Here is a 19,744-nt window from a genome sequence, read left to right as displayed (position 1 = left end):
GTTCCTCGAGTCCCGCAAGGGATGGTGGGCTGTGCCCCCTGCAACTAGAAATGGCAACTGGACCTGGAGCTGAGCTGCACCCTCCACAACTAAGACTGAAAGGACAACAACTTGACTTGGAAAAAAGGCCTGGAAGTACACACTGTTCCCCAATAAAGTCCTGTTCCCCTTCCCCAATAAAATCTTTAAAAAAAAAAGAAATCCATGTATAGGTGGACCCATGCAGTTCAAACCTGTGTTCTTCAAGGGTCAGCTGTTTTTGATTCTTTGTTTTTCTGCATTTTTGTTTCATGCTTGTCTCAGTAATAATTGCAGAAAGAGACTTTTCTCTGTACAGAAAATATTTATCCTGAAAGTGAGTATTTTAAGGTTTAGATATGGTTTTCTTTAATTGCCAAAGTCTAAGAATATAAACACAGTGTGAAAATAACTTGTAATAAAATAAACAAGGAAAAATACTTTTCTTTTTCCCTTTCATATACTTACATTCCAGTTTTTTTAAAAAGAGCTTTTCATCTAATCATGTCACCTCTTTGTGTTATATTTCTCTCGTTTTCATTGTTACTTTCATTTTCTCACTATCTACTGCCTTCATAACCTAACATGATGTGGCTTTTTACCCCATTATTTCACTGAACAGTGTTTTAACTGGAAGGAATTTACAGATTATCTGATCCAAACACCTCATTTTTAAAATAAGAAAGTCTCAGAAGCTTTACGTAGCATGGATAAAGCAGAGATGGCAAGGACTTAGCACCCAGGATGCCATTTACCACGCTGCCCAGAGCAAACATTGATTTTTTCACTCAGATCGTCATTCCCAATGAGCCCTAAGAATCCTTCTCAATAGAGCTCTGTAAGCAGCCAATGTCAGTCCCTGGGCATTGATATGAGATCTGAAATCTTTGCCACCTCTTACCTTAATCACCCAGAAGACTTAACCAAAAACATTAAGTCAAGAGCAATCACAAGGGGTCATATTTGATGGGAAGCCAGATGAGTAGAATAAATAATAAAAGAAAAAGTAAAGGCTTCCCAGTATTGAGTTGGTGCTTGCAGTGTGATTAGAATTTAAATAGGCAGAGAGTAAGGAGGAGAGAATTCTTTGAGAGGAAACCACATGAACAAAGGCATGGACTGCTCAGAGCCAAACTTGTAACAGTTCAGCAAAATAGATGCTTCAGATTAGGAAGTAGTAGGAAAGAAGTTGGAAAGATTAATTGAGGCCAGTTGTAGGGATTTCAAGGGCTCAACTGAGAAATTCAGATTTTATCCTATGGATTAAAGTCATGAACGTTTTTGTGCAAAGGAATGATTTGACAAAATCATCATTTGAAGCAGAGTAATTCATAAATAATATGCAGAAAGAATTGACGGAGAATAATAAAGCATGTTAGGAAGCCATTCTATTTCCAGGCCTGAGAAGGTAGCAGTTTGTACTAAGGGAGTACCTACCAATGGGAAGCAAAAGAGAGAGAAAATACCAAAGATGTTATTAAAACAACAACAACAACAACAACAACAACAAAATTTGATGACCAAATGGTTGTGGAGAGAATAGTGAAAGAAGAAAAAAAATAAAAGAGGTTAATGATATCTCTGAAATGTTACACTTTGGTGAATGATGGTAACTTTGAATTAAAGAATTCAGGATAAAAGGAATTAGTTTTGGAGGAAAGGTGGTCCCTGCTTAGGTATGGACAATTTGGAATGGCACTGGCATATTTTTCATCTTGTAAGGAAAATGAGGCAACTCCCATTTTTTTCTGCCTTGGAATGACCTTAATTTGCTATAAACATCAGAAAATATCTATGTGGTTGTGCAGTTAAGCTTTGACATCAAACATCCAGCTCTTTGAAATCATATTCTTTGGTCATTTGGGTGATTTTTTTAAAAAAATGTTCTGTTAGAGTTGACGTTCAGTATTATTTTATATTAGTTTCAGGTGTACAGCATAGTGGTTAGACATTATATAATTTATGCAGTGAACCCCCCTATCAGTCTAGAACCCACCTGGCACTATACAGGTGTGATCCAACAATACAGTGAATGCTGCTGCTTAGAGCCATCCAACGGAGAGGCAGGGATCTTCAATACAGGAAGCAACACGCTGAACCTTAGTAACAGTGTGTGACAAGTTTCAACTTGTTCGGTGCAGTCAGTTGGGTGTGAGCTACAGTTGAGAGAAGGTGTGTTTTAAAGTGTGCCGTAAATCATGGATCACAAACAATGCATTAACGTGAAATGGGCAAATGGTTTCATCCTCCATCATGACAACGCTTTGTGTCACACATCACTTCCGGTACAGCAATTTCTGTCAAAAACATTACGGCATATCCTCATCCACCTTATTCACCAGATCTGGCACCTTCCCCAAAGTCAAAATGACCCGTGAAAGGTAAACGTTTTGAATCAATTCAGAACATCGAGGCAGCCATGACAGCGCAACTAAAGACACTCATGAAAGAGGACTTCCAGGACTGCTTCAAAAAGTGGCTAGAATGATGGGATAAGTGTGTTCAAAGCAAAGGGGAGTATTTCGAGGGAGATTAATGACAATGTGTCTTTTACTATAATACATTTTTTAAAATTAAACATTCACCATATTTTTTATCACACCTCATAGTTGTTGCAATATTATTAACTATATTTCCTATTCTTTTACCTCCCCGTGACTGTTTTGTTACTACAAATTTGTATTTCTTAATCCCTTTTGGGTGATTTCTTGATACTCTAGGCCTTTTGAATCTGATCATATAGGAGGTTGGTGTTCTTTTTTCTTTCTATACAAAATATTTTTGTTGCCCTTATTTTTGTAGTTTAGATTTCATTGGCCTAATTGAGCCTTTTCTTATTTTACCTTTAAGAATGTGAAAGGTGGCATGCAAAACAATATTTCTGAAATCAAAGTATCTTGTTTCCAAAGGATACAAGGTGTTGTAAACCGACTGTCCAAGTTACTGAAACCTGGGGGAATGCTGTTATTTCGGGACTATGGAAGATACGATAAGACTCAGCTTCGTTTTAAAATGGGTAATAGTCAGTTTGGAATTATTTTCATGTGTTTTAAGAATGCCTCGTTTACATTTCGTGTCAGGTTTTTTGGGGTTTTGTTTGTATGTGCGTTTGTTTTAAGGAATACTAAGTTTGTCTTCTCATAATTATATTTTTTCCAGGGCATTGTTTATCTGAAAATTTTTATGTTCGAGGAGATGGTACCAGAGCATATTTCTTTACAAAAGGTATGCTTATCTATTAGAGGAAATGATTAGCTGTAAAAACTGTCTTTGGTTATTATTCGCAGAGAGAAAACTCAAAACTCTAAAAATGAGGCTTCAATTGTTGATTAAACATTGGATGTCTTCACACTTTGGTAATTGTAATATTCTGCATAAAAGCTTGAAAATGCCCTTTTTGCCTTCTGATCTTTTTCCATTTGAAACTGCTTTAAATAATCACTTGTTCCGTTGTTAACCCAAATGAAAGTGTAGTTTGTTCCATTTTGGAGGTATTGTTAATCCACATATGAAAAAACTGACGCTTTGCCAAAACCAAGGGAGAATTATAATTTTAAGAATCCCTAGAAAATCTCTTATCAATTTCTCATTTTTAAAAAGTATTTAAAATGAAACCTGCATCAAGGATTTTCCCCAAACTTATGTGAGTTCTATTATAATGTGCCATTTGCAGTCTCTGCAAACCAACCAAAACTCAAACGGGGCATCTTTCAAAATATTGAAAGCTATATAACCAATAGTGTTGCATATCTGATTGTGCTTGTTGTTTTAACCTGTTTATACTTGGTGCATTTGTGTGAAGTAGAAGAAACCTAGTTGGTTTCACATGTTTCCTTCACCAATTTGTACTAGAGAGTATTTCTTACCATAAGTGAAATTTAGATGGTCAATCATTCCATTTAATGTTCTGTGTTCCTGAATGTCTCCCCTCTCTTTAGTCATATGTCATACATTTGATGGCCATTTTTGTCTCACAGGGGAAGTCCACAATATGTTCTGCAAGGCTGGGTTAGACGAGAAGCAAAATCTGGTTGATCGTCGCTTACAAGTTAATAGGAAAAAACAAGTGAAAATGCACCGGGTGTGGGTTCAAGGCAAATTCCAGAAACCATTACACTTGACTCAAAAAAGCTCCAACTTGATATTTTCTCTCTCATAGCTGAACTGTGTACCATGTTAAGGTACAAATGAGAGGACCATGCTGTTCAAAGACTTCTATAAATATTTCATTTCTAAAAAGACAATCAGAAGAAAAGAAGAAAATTTATATATTCTGTTGTTTATCATAGGTTAGCTCCTTTGTGTACTTTAAGCACATGCAAGTGATTTGAATGAGTGCACCATATTCTGTGTTTTCAAAACTTAATATGATCAAGCTTGTTTGGGTTTATTATGTCTAACCATTTTGTTTGTTCTTTGAATTTTGTAAGTATTCAATTAAATTACTGACAAATCAGATTCTGAGAAATGATAATCGGTCATTTTTTAGAAGTGGGGAAAATCATCTACTCTACTTATATATTAGTCAAACACAATTTAACTCCCCTCCAGTGTTATCACGGAAAAATCAGAAGCCTAAGACAAAGGTATATTGTTTTTGTTTTGTTGTCTGTTTTCCCCAATACTTTTTTTTTTTAATTCAGAGACTAAATTCTGAAATAGAATTTTAGTTTTTCTTTCCTTTTCTAAAATTGGGGAAGTATAACCCATGCTAACATTATTTTCATATTATTTGGTGTACAAATTGTTAAAAGCTCTCTTTAAGATAACTGTTATACCCAAGAAAATTCTTAAGTTGTAGCCATTAAAAATTTGTTTACCACTTTGCCTCAAAAGGATATAATTTGACTTGCAAATTGCAGTTTGCACTTAGAATGGAGTTTTTTGTTGTTTTGTTTTGTTAATTTTTTTTCTTTTTGCACTTAGAATGGAGTTTCTAAGATTTGTCTTTCATATGTTACACAACATTTACTGAATATTTACATTTGCTGAATTACGTGGAATAATACAATAAATAAAGACCCAGCCCTCTCTTCAGAGAGCATAAATAGTATCTAGCTGGCAAAGTAAAATGTGTACCTCCCAAGCCTCTAAATCAAAATTTAAGATAATATATGGATAAGTACTCAAATAGGGAGCTTATCATCTAGCAGACTTTGATTATGAGCCACAGAAATCTGGAAGAAATGGACACTCTTTTGAAAGGACCGCCATCAGAATAATTTAATTCGTACTGATTTTCCTTTTTGAATTCACTTAAAATTCCATTTCCTGGAAGAACATGATTGGTCATGGATTATCTCTTCAAGGTGTGGGCAGGGCAGCTTAACTGATGGCACTACCAGAATGTATGGAATGGAGGAAAGTTCCTCAAAGGAAAATCATGACACTGTTATCAAAAGAAGGGGAGGCGTAGGGAGATGCTGCCCAGTCACAAACATGTCACATAGTGGTGGTCACAGTAGTAATAGTGGTTCCAAAGAGAGAGAAAGATCGCTGTAGGAAGTAAGGGGAAGTAACCCTGATTCTCAGGGTTCTGGGAGGAGGTGGGTCTCAGGCTAGTCCTTGAACGTGCACTCTCAGAAGATGGTGAGAAAACAAGTGTGTTTAGTGTGGGACATTTATGATAAGAAATAGTGCAGAAAAGATAGCGAGGGGATCAGCTTGTAGACAGAATTGAATAGATAGAGAGCACATTGGATTCTAGTCTCTGGACTGGAGCCATCTAACATTTGTTTGTTTCTGTTTTATCCTGGTCATGGCACATTATAAATGAATTGAGAGAGACTGACTGAGGACTCATCTATAGAGCAGAATACAGTGAGGTCAGAGATCAGGGGCAAGGACGACCACAGAAAGCTTTTTGCACATACTTGCCTTTGGAGTAAGTCTTCAGAAGTAGTACAATATCAAGGTTTGTTTAAACACGCATCAGTCAGTAAATCTAAAAGTTAACATTTGCCTGAGACTCTTAACTCAGTTGTGTTTCATAATTAAAGTGTACATTTAAAAGCCAAACTAGTAATGGAAGTATTGCATACAAGGGCAGTTAGATAAGTTAATGTTGCTATGGGAACCCCAGCAGATCTTCTTGTGTTTCAATTTAAAAATCATGGCCCAAGGTGGTTTTAAAAACAACAGAAGGTAAAATTATTCTCACATTCTCACACATGTAAATTGTACTGTCTCTCTTAGTCTTAAATAGCAAATTCAAGACAGCCTCTTGACTGGCACAGTAAAATTCAGCTTCGTATCTTTCTATAGTGTATTACAGCATATAGTTAACCTTTAGAAACTTCAAAAATACATCAACCCAATTTGGGCTGTGAGACACAAACTGGGCTCTTTTGAGCTCTGTGTAGCATAGACCTCCTCTTCTACTTAGTTGCTTAGTAGGGCCATTTCTACCTGTCTTAAGCTTGTATGTCTTCCTCTTGCTCACCCTATCTGAATTAACGCCCTACTTTGAGTTTGCTGTTGATTTGGGGCTGAAGAAACAAAGAGACCTGATTTGGAATATTGCCTGTAGATACAAAGAAATCATGAAGTGTTACAAATGTATCTGCTTGGGTATTAGCTTAAAATATTTGATAACTGCATGAAATTCTAATTTTCTGCTTATGTCCAGAAAGCTAAGACCAGTGAGTTAGGCAGAGTTTGATATTTAAAATTTTCATCTTCTGAGGGAGCTGAATTTCAAAAGGACCATTTTCTTTCTAACAAAGAAAGATTTGTTCTTTCATCTTCTTATAATACAGAAACAATGAAATATGCCATATTAAAAATGTACCCTCCACTTTTCTCCATTTCTAAAAATTCACTTTTGAGCATTTTCCAAATGTAAAAATTCTCACACACGAAGAACTGTTTGAGACGGTTGTGAGAAAGCCAAGGTAACAGTATCTATTTTTAAGTTTGTCATTCAGTATGACACATTTTCGTATTGAAACACCCAGTTAATGTTGACTTCTGAGAACTTATTTGTTTTGTTTGTCTCAGTTCCATATGCTTTATCACTCAATTATGAACACATCAAGGTTTCTACCATGATGCAATCTAAATCATCACTGTACTCTAGTTTATATGTGAAAATTTGTCCCTATGCAAAGAGCTGCCCTCCTGGACATCTGAACTATTTATACTGTTAAACTTCAGATAAGTTAAATTCTTGCTCCCAGACTCCTAGCTATATTCCTATGGGTTTTTTTTGTTTGTTTGTTTGTTTTTTAACTCATCAGAACTAAGTGCTGAAGCCTGGATATGTCACACATTGTCTCTTCTAATTGGTCTTAATGTTTATTATGTTCCTGACAAGTGCAGATAACTTCACATTTGCATCACTAACAGACCTCTTTCAGAACCTCTGCTCCTTCTGTTTCCTGCCTCTATTAGTCATCAGTAGACATGTTGGCTTGGGTATTTTCCCCCACTTGTCAAAGTCCACTGTAAATACTAAAGCACTGAATACATGTAAGGTATTGTTATTAATAACAGCATTTACAGTCTACAAGGCAGCATACAGAGTACTCCAGCAACAGAAACTTTTTCAATGGTTTTATGAGATCTTGTGAGAAAGACAGTAAGATGCTCGGGAGAAGTATTGTCTCAGAGTCAGACTGGAAGCATGGGTCCTAGTTCCTATTGGACCGCTTAGCTACCCTTAATTTAGCTCTGAGTTCCAAATTTTTTATATGCTACACTTTTATTTACTTCATTATTACTTCATTTAATCATCAAACTCCTATAAATTGGTTTTTATTACAACCATTTCACTCATGAGACAAGGACACTGAGACATTGGATAACTTGTGCAAGATATCAGCACTAGTCAATGGTAGCACCACAGTTTGGACCAAGAACTGTCTGATTCCAAAACCTTTATTCTCATTGGCACACTTTTAATTGATAGGATCAAAAGCTGCTCAAAAAGCTGTTGGAGAAGAAAGAGGTTCTGAATCAAGTGGAGAAATATAGCAACTGATGGGAGTTTGCATCCAACAACCTTCAAGATTATGGCTCGTTCTAGATCCAGTCTGTGATTCTATGAAATAAGTAGGTTGCCCTTGTCCACAGTAATAAACTGGGAAGAGAAGAAAAGGAACCAAGAGGAATGACAAAGCAAAGGCTTCCAATCAATTCCTTTCAGTATTCTGTTATGTTTAATTCTGCTCTTGCCCCACCCACTTCAGGCTCCAGGCTTCAACCTTCCACTTGGCTGCCCTCCGTACGCACAGCACCCAATACTTGCATACAACTCTCTTAAAGAAAAAAATTAGTCTGTACTGCAAGCGGGGAAAAAGTCCTTAAAATGTCAAAAGTGCTCAACTCTAGTGTAATCTAAAATATGTGAATTCAGGAAGTGTCAATAATAAAATATGAGTGAAAACATCTTTATTTAAAGCATTGTACATTAATGCCAATTCAAGCGTGATATATTGAGCATTTCTTGGAATATGGTTTGGGGTTTGAGAGGCACAAAGGTACCAGCAGGATGGCTTTGGTGTAGTTATAAATATAAATAGGAGTAAAATAACAGTTGCATCTTCATTTATAATGAAATCGATATTATGTCTGCAAAGCTATGGAGGAGAATGGATGCCAAAATCTGTCTTTCATTACCATATGCCTTAAGTGACGGGGAACAGTGTTGAAGACAAAATTTCTTTTTCCTCTGAGTATGAATCAGCAACATGCAGTAACTAGCAAGTAATAATAGTTCTGCTGTGAGTGCCTCCAGAGGGTAAGAAAAACAGCATCAAACTGAAAAAGCAAGTGCACCTGCAGGAGGGGCCCAGGAGGCTGCAGAGCACGGCTCCCTTGAGCACCATCCTGAAATGTCTGAGCACAGTGACCCCGACTCTAGCAAGCCAGGTTGGCATGAAATGGATGGAGCACATTAAAACCTCCAGATGGTCCAAGACAGCCAACCCTCAGCTGCCTCTGGAGCTCTTCAGAGGCAAGCTGCAAGGTACTGCTACTTGTCCAAGAGTTTAAAACAGCTGCTTGGATTCTACAGTGCATGTGGTTTCACAATCACTTAACCTTTAGTATGGAACAGCGAGAGGCAAGTAATTAACATTTGCGGGGGAGGAAAAATATTTTTTTTTCCTCTACCCTTCTAGGTTCTTGGCTAAGATACTCCTGTAATAACAAGATAGATTAATGGAGAAAAACAAAAGCTTAATAACATGTATTCCTCCTGTATACAAAGAAAAGACCCCAGGAAAACTGAGTAACTGCAAAATGGCTGAAGCCATCCCCTTACCTGCCATCTCCAGCTAACGATGAAAGAAGATGTTGGAGTTGGGGAACCAGTTGTGGGAGGTGACCAGGAAAACCACAGTAAACAAGGGTAAGGTTATGCAGACTGAAGTCCTTGCCTTCTTCATTGATGAGAGTTTCTAGAGATTTAGGATCATCCTCCTCTTGGTACAGAGAGGGAGACACCTTTACAAAGGGAGATTTCCCTTATATATGTAACTGTCTCTTAAGGGTAACTACTACTCAGTGCACAGAGCTTTCCCTGTGTCTGCTGTTTCTTAAAAATAATCAGCCTAAAATAATCTTTATGCCAAAGAGGCATGTTTCCCAGGGGACAAATTCTGCTCCCCTTCACATTACATAAGGAGAAAAACGATCAATACTTTAAGAGCATCTGGACTTCATATAGTTGACAAATAGCATCCGCTGAGCTGGGTCCTCGGCATCCTAATGATCTGCATCTTTATCTTTGCGTTTATCCAGCAGATAGGCACTACAGAGAGCCTGGGTCCCAGAAAATACATGCTTTTCTATTAGTTGTTACCTGCCAAATTAGGTGAGCCATTCATCTCCTCCTAAGAAGCTCTAAGCATCATCTCTCCCACGTGGGCCGATGTTGTTTTGGTTTAGGAAAAGTATGAGTTTTGTTACGCTTATACAAAGTCTTTGGCAGTTTTCAACCCATTGACCTAGTTCATTGCAGAAAAGACAGAAGTTAATTTTGTTCTCAGTTAATCTTCATATATTGATTATTGGTTGTTTCCAAAAAAAATGCTGGGGCACAGCAATGACCCTGTGGGTCTTAAAGACTTTTTCATTGGGAAAAAGTGCTAAAATTGTAATTCCTAAAATTAATGAGATACTGTTGAGTCAATTGTATTAGTTAAAAAAAACAACAACAACGTTATGCACTTAACATAAGCAACACTATTCAATTGCTGCCTCATTTCTCTCACCTCTGGCCTCCCAAGAGTAACTTGTCTTTATCCTGAGGCTGTCCTGCTGAGCAGAATGTTTAGCGAAAAGAATGGAATAGCTCTCCATACATCTTTAGTTATGCCCCACTCCCTCAGGTGAGCTGAGACAGTGTCCCCTCAAGCAGCATTTGGAACTCAAATCACTTGAAAGAGAATGGCTGAAATTGCCAGCATCATATGCTGCATTGAAGCAAGGAAATGTCTGTCTCCAAGGATAATTGCTTTTCTCGTTGCTCATACTTCTTCCTTCATAGCCCTCATTTATTTTAAAGCATATATTCCACTTTGACTCTCTAGAAGATATGTTTTAAGGTTTTTTTAAAATCCAAATGAAAGATGAAATGCAGGTTCCACAAAAGTATTTATTCTGTTTATCCTTTCCACGAATGTATTCTTAATCAACCAATCTTTCTGAGCATCACTCCATTTGCAGCTTTGTTTCCTAATAGAACACTTGGGCTCTGGAGATTAGTGAAACAAAGCTTCATTATAACCGTCCTTGTTTTACTCCCATTTCTTATGTGCTTCTCTTCCTAACTCACTCTCCAGGTGCTTCTTTCTGTTGCCAAATAGTGCAAGGAAATACTTTTGCAGATCTTTTGTTTACTTTAGAAAAAAAAAGCACTGATCTAGCCTTTCCCATTCAGGAGTGCTGCTCATTTCCTGACTGGCCTTTAAAATTTGGCTCAGTAGCAACTTGGGGATTTGTTTTCTATCCAGTGTGAAAGGAGCTGGGTGCCCAGCAGCCCCATGCTGGAATGAGAATTAAGTTCTGCTCATTCCCTGGATAAGCAAGCTGACGCTTTCCTCGTAAATCCCCCCTACCCCCCATTCCTCAAAGTTTTAATGTTTAGTCGTTTAGCTTTGACTTTTTAAAAGATATTTTAATAGGGTTGTTTCTCCTCCAAGTGAATGCAGAAGCTGATCTTGTGCACAGAGAAACACTCAAGAATAATGAATTCCCTGTTTGCCATTTTTCACCTTCAATACGACGTGCTATGCAACACATTCAGGGCTCACTCCTACTCCAATTCCATTGCCAGTTGCCTTGTCTGGTATAGGAGGAGCTGGAACACCAAAGGAATGTGGCTTGGGCTACCTCACTTTCCAGGTCCCCAAGACTGCTGAGTTAATGAAGTCTGGGTTATACTGAGTTGAGCATGTTCTTATTTCATGTAAGTTTTGTAAATCCTTGGTGCTTTCGTCCCTTTGGCACATTTACATTAAATTGTATTCCAGTTATGCAACAGTATCTATACTACAATTATGTTTATATATGAATATAAGCTACTCGTGGTTCATCCTATCTTGGGGAGTTTATTCATAATTTGTTATGAGGTCAGTAAATTTCCAAAGAGACAGGCTTTCTAAACATAGAGCCTATAATTTTATATATTACTGCATTTTTACATTAAAAGATGTTTGGACTAGGAAAATTGAATGATAAAAATAGAAAACACTAACTGACAAACAACCAAGTCAGGAGTGGGTGTTGTCTTTCTTTAAGGCCTTAATCTGTAATATAAAGTGGTGAATATAAAGTGGTGAATTAATATAAAGTGGTGAATTATTTTATTCACTCTGGTGAATAAAATACCTTATTTGGGGGAGAGGAGGCAAAGCTATTGGCACAGACAAGGCCCAATTGCAAAGCGTGCATTCGAGTGAAAGCTTGAACTGCTGGCCGCACAACAGCCAATAATTTGAGTGACAATGAGTTGGGGCCAGGAAAGCAACTTTATTCGGAAAGCCAGCAAGCTGAGAAGATGGCGGACTAGCATCCTAAAAAGTCCGTCTTGAGAAAGTACAGAATTCAGGCTTCTTTTACATCAAGAGAAGGGGGAAACAGGAGAGGTTGAGATCAGGAGGTGACGGATGACCGCAGACATCTGGACGTCTACAAGGGTCCAAAGTGGATGGTGAAACTTCTTTTGGTCAACAAACTCCGGTTGCTGTGGTCCCAGTCACGATGTCCTTATTAATCTTTTGATAAATATCATTATTTTTGTACATACCTTCCTTATCACCTGGGAGGTAATTTCAAGCAGGGAGATTGTTTCAGTAATTAATAGGCTTCAGGTTATATTCCTTTAATGATTAGCATATCTATGTGCAAAACTAAGTAGAAGTTAACCCGACATGTTATAGAAACTGAGGAGGTTAAAGCAAGATGGAGTTGGAAAGACTGATTATTTTATTCTATTACAAGTGTACCATGTCAGTATGGTGACAAAGAATCCAGGGTCAATCATTCCTCTAAAGCTCAGATAGGCACAGACGGGCGCCGCCAGGAAAGGCTACCAGCAGAAGCTAGCCACACTCTGGCTTAGAAAAAGTAGGCAGTGTTCATGGGCAGATTAGCCAAACACTGCTCCAGTGACCCAAAGAAAAATGCAAGGTCAGAGAAGATTGTAGCAAGAGTGACTTGTAACTGAATCTCAGAGAACTGGTCTGTAAGCTTAAATGCCCCTTGGCCTAGCTCAGGAAGAGCCAAAGAGCCCTCCCTAACTGAGCCTTTGGAACAGAAAGGCTGCACATGCTGAGAGCTTTCTTTTCTGCTTACCTGAGTTATACAACAGAAATAGCTAGTAAGACATTTTGTTCTTGATACTTCTTAAAAGAGCAAAGACTCACCTTTATATGATACTTCCTTTTGATTCCAGAGCCCTTGTGTTTGTTTTCTACCGTGATATGTCACAAAGTATGAGTTTATTGCTCTTCAAAAACCTAAAAAGATGGGGCACAGCTTTAGGAGAAACACACCCAGAGGGGTGCAAGTGGAAGAGGACACTGACCAAGCTAGAAGATCACCCTCATTCTCCAGTGTGAAAGAGGAAGGTCTAGGGCTGGCCTGGTGGCTCAGGCGGTTAGAGCTCCGTGCTCCTAACTCCGAAGGCTGCCGGTTCGATTCCCACATGGGCCAGTGGGCTCTCAACCACAAGGTTGCCAGTTAAACTCCTCGAGTCCCGCAAGGGATGGTGGGCAGTGCCCCCTGCAACTAAGATTGAACACAGCACCTTGAGCTGAGCTCCCGATGGCTCAGTTGTTTGGAGCGCATCCTCTCAACCACAAGGTTGCTGGTTTGACTCCTCCAAGGGATGGTGGGCAGCGCCCCCTGCAACTAGCAATGGCAATTGGACCTTGAGCTGAGCTGCACCCTCCACAACTAAGACTGAAAGGACAACAACTTGACTTGGAAAAAACTCCTGGAAGTACACACTGTTCCCCAATAAAGTCCTGTTCCCCTTCCCCAATAAAATCTTTAAAAAATATTAAAAAAAGAAAGAGGAAGGCCTAGCTCCTGTTTTGCAAAACAGAACAGATTAAGTTATCGGTATAATGGAGTCGCCAAGTGATTGAAGATCTGCTGCCCTTCTGCAAGGAAATAAATGGAGGGCAAGTGAAGAATACAGTCCAGAATAGCCTATGAGACAAGACCACAATGTGCAATCACTGCCATCTGGTGAGGTGTGAGAGGCCTAGTAAATAACACTCCTGTGTTTCTTGCTCAAATTTTAAACCAGCTGAGAGACTAAGGTGTCAACTGGTGAAGATTAAAATGTGTGTTTACTGATAAAGCTGATACTGGAGAAAATAGCTCAGGGTATGTGGAAACAATTGCCTTCCTGGTACCGAACCCAAGAATCAAGACCCATAGCTGAGTAGGCGCATGACTCTACTCACAGGGGGCTGCCCCTGTAAAGCTTTTTACAGAATAGCTGCATCCAAAAGAGCGTGAAGGAGAACTGGGTTAAACATGCCTAATTCACCTCTCAAATTCACTTATTAGATAAATCACTTCACCTCTTCCAGGAATGAGGAGGGCGGGTCTAAAGACCAGGTGCTGTCCCTTCACATGGCAGGAAACAGGAGCGGGAATAACCTAAATCTTTCATAAGTGCTGGGTAAAGCATACCCCACATATACTGAAGCTAGAACAATGAGGAAAGGGATAAAATAATTTGTCCCTTTGTCACTTGCTGAATTGTCTGCTCAGAGAGATACACAGTCAGTGTTTCTTCAGCATTTACCTGTAAGTGTGTGGCAGCTTACCTGCTCTATAAGCATCTGCCTCAGTGATGAATGCAACCTGCAGGGTATGTGTGGACACATGTACATGGTTAGAATACTGGGAACTGCAAACAAAATGAATTTTCAAAGTTATAACCAGTGACTTAGTCTGGGAACTGGACTACACTTCAATCTTTACTAGACTGCTAAATAAATGGCCAGGAAGCCTAGCAACTCTGCTAAGCACCATTTCTACATTAACTCAAGTGGGAGTCCCGAACAAGTCACCCCAAGATGTGCCTCTGTGGTAGCAGATTGTTTTGAGCCAAAGGCAACTTTAGCTGCAGGCTCAGGAGAAACTCCTGCCCCCTCCCCTTAACTACCTAGGAGAATTTGAATTAGAGGCCTTGCCCATAAGAGATTATCAGAGATAACTTCTTTTGACCTGTCTTTAGGGCAGGGCAAACTTCTATTTACTAAAGGTCTGCTCTTCTTATCATCCTGCAATGACCTTTTGAAGCCCCCAAGGTGCATTACCTCATCCCTAGCTCAGAAAGTCTTATATACCCATGTTCTCTTTCTGTTTCTGAAACTCTCTTGCATGTGGGGGTCTCTGACTCTCTCGTGTATGCGGAGTTCCCATACGGATGAATGTATTAAATTTGCTTATTTTCTCTTGCTAATCTGTCTCATGTACTTTTGGTTATTAGACTAGCCAGAAGAACCTGGAGGGTAGAGGAAAGTTTGTTCCTCCCCCACACTCGCAGAATGAATAGCTGACTCTAGACCAGTGCTTCTCAAACTATCTCTGAGGTGAAAGGAGAGTTGTTGCTTTTCGTTTTGTTTTGCCCATTTCCAACCTGTCACAGACCAATACTTTTGTAAAACACAATAAAGATGAATTTCTCGGGGAAAAAGAAATGTACTCTAGTTCCTGGCATTGTGTTTCCTGGTCTCTGCCCCACAATCTCATTACCTCCCAGCCAGCGAGCGCATACCAGCTACACATCAGGCACTACTCTAGGTTTTGGGAAGGAAGAGATGGACAGGAAAAGGTAAGATAGACAATATACAAGTCCAAGGGTTTTATTAGATTCAATCAATATAAACATACTCAGTTTCTTTACTTACCTATCAGACTGGGAATGAAACAGTCCACAGCCCAGCACCTGCCCACAGCCCACACCTTGAGCTGCTCTACTCTCTAGACCACAGGGAGACTAAAAACACATAAAAATTCATAGCTTTTGTCCTGCTTTGCCTTTTGAACCCTGCCATCTCTCTGCACTCCAGGATGTACAGTGCTAAGACCTGGGCTCTTGCACCTAGAAAAGATTTGGTCCAGGTGCTCGGTGCTTCTCCCTGGTATCCTTTTCATGCAATTGGCTGCATTAAGCACATGAAACGCCTCACCACCGAGCTCTCACCAGGACTCCTGGTGATTATTGTTCCTTTTATTTGTTCACTTTTAAAATTTTGACTTTTTGTGAATATGTGAATAGGTACAAAATAGTTTCTATGCTGACTTAAAATAGAAAGGAACACGATTCTATTATTTTGGTAAGTCAAAACTTGTGATTTCCCTCCCCCCCCCCACTGAGTGGTATTTTAAAGGTTGGGTAGATGCCAAATTCAAAGAATATGGAGAACTTGAGGAAAGGCCAGAGCCAGACAAACGATTACTAATAGTTTGTTTATAAGGGCCATAATTAGACGCTGCAGAAAATGTGTTCATTTACCTAGAAGAGCACACTAGAAGATGAGAATAATAGTTCCCAGGTAGAAACAGGTAAAAAAAAAATGGTTCCCAGAGAAGAAACGTGGGACCCATTTGGATATAAGTCCTGGATTCACTAATGCAGATTGTGTAACCTTAAGCAAGACACTTAATATCGCTGAGCCTTAGCACCCTCAACTGTCAACTGGAAATGATATTCTTACCTGAAGATTGTCGCAAGGACTAAATATAATGCACACCAAGTGCAAGGCGTGATGCCTGGAGATGATTGGTGCTTAATAAGTGGTCACTAACATCATTACTAATAGATTTTTCTCTTTACAAAGCATGGTGATTACGTCTTCATCTCTTTTGAAGAGAGGAGGAGAAATAGACTCTTCCTGCAATATTGACTATTAAAATTTGCAATAAGTAACTGCTCCTAACTATGAGGACTTGAGTGTTCTTATTTCAGAGAGCTACGCGGTTTCCTTGGCTTATGTTCAAGTCAGTTCAAACATTTATTCAGCATCTACTATGTACCAGAAAATGTGCTGGACATAGAATATTGGAAAGAGTAAGACGTGGCCCTTACGTTTTAGATGCCTGCCACTTAGAGTGGATGGCCATTTGGCATCCACTGAGATGTGGTGTCTCCCACTGAAATCTATTGGCTCCAGCTGTCTACCAACATTGGACTACATAGTCAACCCAACCCCATCACATCAACTGGCATCTTCATTGCTAGACCTTTTTCAAGGTCCTTCATGAATAAATCTGGTCATGTGCTACCTAGCAGAAGCCAAACAAAGCACGTGAAACAAGTCCTCAAGTTGTAGTCTCTGTACCACATACCCTCTGGTGTTCAAGGTCGCTTTTAAAAATGCTGCTCACACCTCTACACGTACCACCTCCTGTCACAACATTTAGGGCTGCCACCCACAGTACCTCACAGCACCATTCAGCATAACCACAACCCATCCAAACAGTCACAGTTGAAATGAGATTTGGGCTGCCTTCAAGAAATGTGCAAGACTCCCCCTTGTAGTGCTACGAGGCCCCAGCCCATGTATCATCAGCCTATGTATGTTTTAAGGCTGAATCAGATTCAGCCTTAAAAAGGAAGGACATTGTGACACATGCTACAACATGGATGAACCTTGAGGACATCACGCTAAATGAAATAAGCAAATCACAAAAAACCAAATATGATTCCACTTATTTGAAGTACCTAGAACAGTCAAATTCATAGAGACAGAAAGTAGAATGGCGGTTGCCAGGGGCTGGAGGACAGGCGGATGGGGAGTTATTGTTTAACAGGTACAGAGTTTTCATTTTGCAAGATGAAACACAGTTTTGTGAATGGATGGTAGTCATGGTAGGACCACAATGCGAATGAATGAATGTACTTAATGCCACTGAGCTGTACAGTAAAAATGGTCAAGATGGTAAATGTTATGTTAGGTGTATTTTACCATAATTAAAAGAAAAAACCTAGCCCTTATGTTCAACCTGACCTTCCAAAATCCTGAACTCACTGCCTTGTATCTCTAGCTCTCTGCCCTTCCCACCCACTTTCTATACACACCACCCTGTTTCCCTTCATTCCTCACTCCACCCAGCCAGCCCATTTGCACTCAGCGTACCACTTTGCATACTCTCATCTGCCAGCCCGAGAAGAGACAGCTTAAGTCCAAGAGCTCCCAGGCTCCTATCACACAGTACCGTCTTATAAACCCCCATCCCTGCCGTAAGTATGGATCATCAAAACCCTTTACGAAGCAAACCTGGAAATTTTCAATCCTTCCACCACCTCTTATGTTTGGGAGTGCTGGGTAAGTGAAGAGGGCCTGAAGCAAAGGTATTACACTTGACTCTCCCACACGGTGTGCTGGCAAAATAGAAAATAACCCTAGCATTTGTTGAGGGCCTTAGTTGGTTTGGAATTTTTGGAACCACATTTTTTCCATCTCTCCAGCCTCCTGCCTTCTGACCAAAGTATTCATTTCCCTTTTTCTGATCTTGTATCTCCCTTCAGAGTTCATACTCATCTTACCTATTACCTCAGCTTCTGTGCTATTTCAATCCAAATGTCCCCTCCAATTGCTACCTTAAGCTTGGTCCTAGCGGGTGTCACTCCCAGCAGACTCTTTTGAACAAATATGACATAACTGGAAGTCACATAAGGCAAACCTGTGAGGTAGGGAGGAGAGAAAGGTTCATGCTACCAATTCCGGTATTTGCTAAACTTTCAAAAATATTGAGGTTAAATAACCAAATTAAAAGTTTTGGTTTATAAACAGAGGCTTACACATGCTTTCTGTTTTGCCCTTTTCTATAAAAAAAATTCATTGTTTTGTTAGTTGTTTATTCTATTCTGCAATTAACCACCTATCTTACTTTCCATAGATCCCTTCTGTACTGGAAGGTGGTTTGCAGGCTAGAAGCATCAGCACCGCCCAGGGAAGTTGTTAGAAATTCAGAATCACAGGTCCTACCCCAGACTTATCAAATCAGGATCTGCATTTTTAACAAGGTCCCCCTGTAACTCAAATGCACATTAAAAGTAGAACAGTTCCTGAAAGTGTTTAATTGCTCTCATTGGAGCAGTGGTTCTCTACCTGTGTTGTTCATTAGAAGCAGCTGGGAAGCTCCGCCGGCGTCCCGGGCCTACCACCAGATTCTGAGTTCATCCGCAGGAGCCCTGGGCATTGGTATGTGTTTGTTTTTTATTCTCGGAGATTTTGATGTGTAGCCAGGGTGGAGAACCACTGAGTAAGCGTGTGACTTAAAGGAAAATATCCCAGAGAATTCCATGAATTTTGAACTGGTTTCGAGTTGCAAAAAGCAGAGTCAGATCGTTCAATTTAAATAGGCTTCTGAACCTAAATACATGAGTATTAACTGGAAACTGCAGATTTAATGTAATAAGCGATTCCTCCTTAAAAGTCGTCCTCTTTTATTCCTCATTTTTCTCTCATTTTCTGTGTCCTCAGTTCTTAGGGTGTGCCAACAGCTCCCTTCTAGTAAATGGCATCGGGGCTATCCACCCAGGCCGGGGAGAGGGCCGTGTTCCTGTGCCAGAGCTGCTTCCCGCTGTCACGGAGGGTCAGGTACAGGGTACGGTGGGAGCTGCCATCACGGTCCCTTTGGCTGCTGGTGCGGTTTAGTTTGCGGGGTCTGAAAAATAGAATACTTTTCCTCCCACCTCCTAAATTCCTCTAGCTAGGCTGATGAATTAGCAGAGACAGATTAACAGGAGGAAATAAAATTTTACTATGCGTGCATGGGGAAATCACATCATCATGAAAATTCCAAAGACAGTGAGGTAAAATTGGGTATATTTGTCATTTTGGACGAAAGAGTAAAGAGGAGGTGGGCAGTGATGGGATTTCAAAGGAAAAAGGCAATTTACAGGCAATTGAGGAAGAGTGAACATACATGGCAGTCAGATTCTTGCTTCAGTGGGACACAGCGGTGATCTGGCTACCAGACCTCTGCTAGAGCCCTCCCACGCCGCATACTCCATTCAAATTCCGCTAAGGAGCTATCCTAAGGTTTCCTTCCTGAAGCAGGCCTTTCCATCTGAATCTCTTAGGCAGGAAAGGGGGAAGGGTCTAAGGTTCTTTCTGCGTCTTTTGTTTCTTAATAACCAGCTTAAAATCAATATCCCAAAAGGCACTTCACCACGGTGGCAAAACTTTGGTCCCCTTCAGGTTGACGCCCCCAGAGACTCACTGTGGTAAAGCCACTCTGCCCG

The 19,744-nt window shown here is 39.8% G+C and overlaps 1 protein-coding gene across 3 annotated transcripts in view; it reads left to right on the top strand.

The window, feature by feature from the left end:
• The window catches only part of METTL8 (methyltransferase 8, tRNA N3-cytidine), a 69,036-nt gene extending 63,003 nt beyond the window's left edge, over positions 1-6,033 (top strand). Inside the window, exons 9-11 of one of the 3 annotated variants that reach the window (XM_081052635.1) lie at positions 2,928-3,034; positions 3,178-3,243; positions 3,996-6,033. In XM_081052635.1, the coding sequence (XP_080908761.1) occupies positions 2,928-3,034; positions 3,178-3,243; positions 3,996-4,177 (355 nt within the window). In that variant the 3' untranslated portion in view covers positions 4,178-6,033. The remainder of the gene's footprint in view (positions 1-2,927; positions 3,035-3,177; positions 3,244-3,995) is intronic. The other 2 variants (XM_081052636.1, XM_081052637.1) reach the window with 2 other exon arrangements.
• Positions 6,034-19,744: the final 13,711 nt, after the last annotated feature.

The sequence above is a fragment of the Rhinolophus hipposideros genome (assembly GCF_964194185.1).
Source record: "Rhinolophus hipposideros genome assembly, chromosome: 6".
Lineage (NCBI taxonomy): Eukaryota > Metazoa > Chordata > Mammalia > Chiroptera > Rhinolophidae > Rhinolophus > Rhinolophus hipposideros.
The sequence above is the reverse complement of the archived record's forward strand: the minus strand, read 5'-3'. Positions and strand labels throughout refer to the sequence as shown.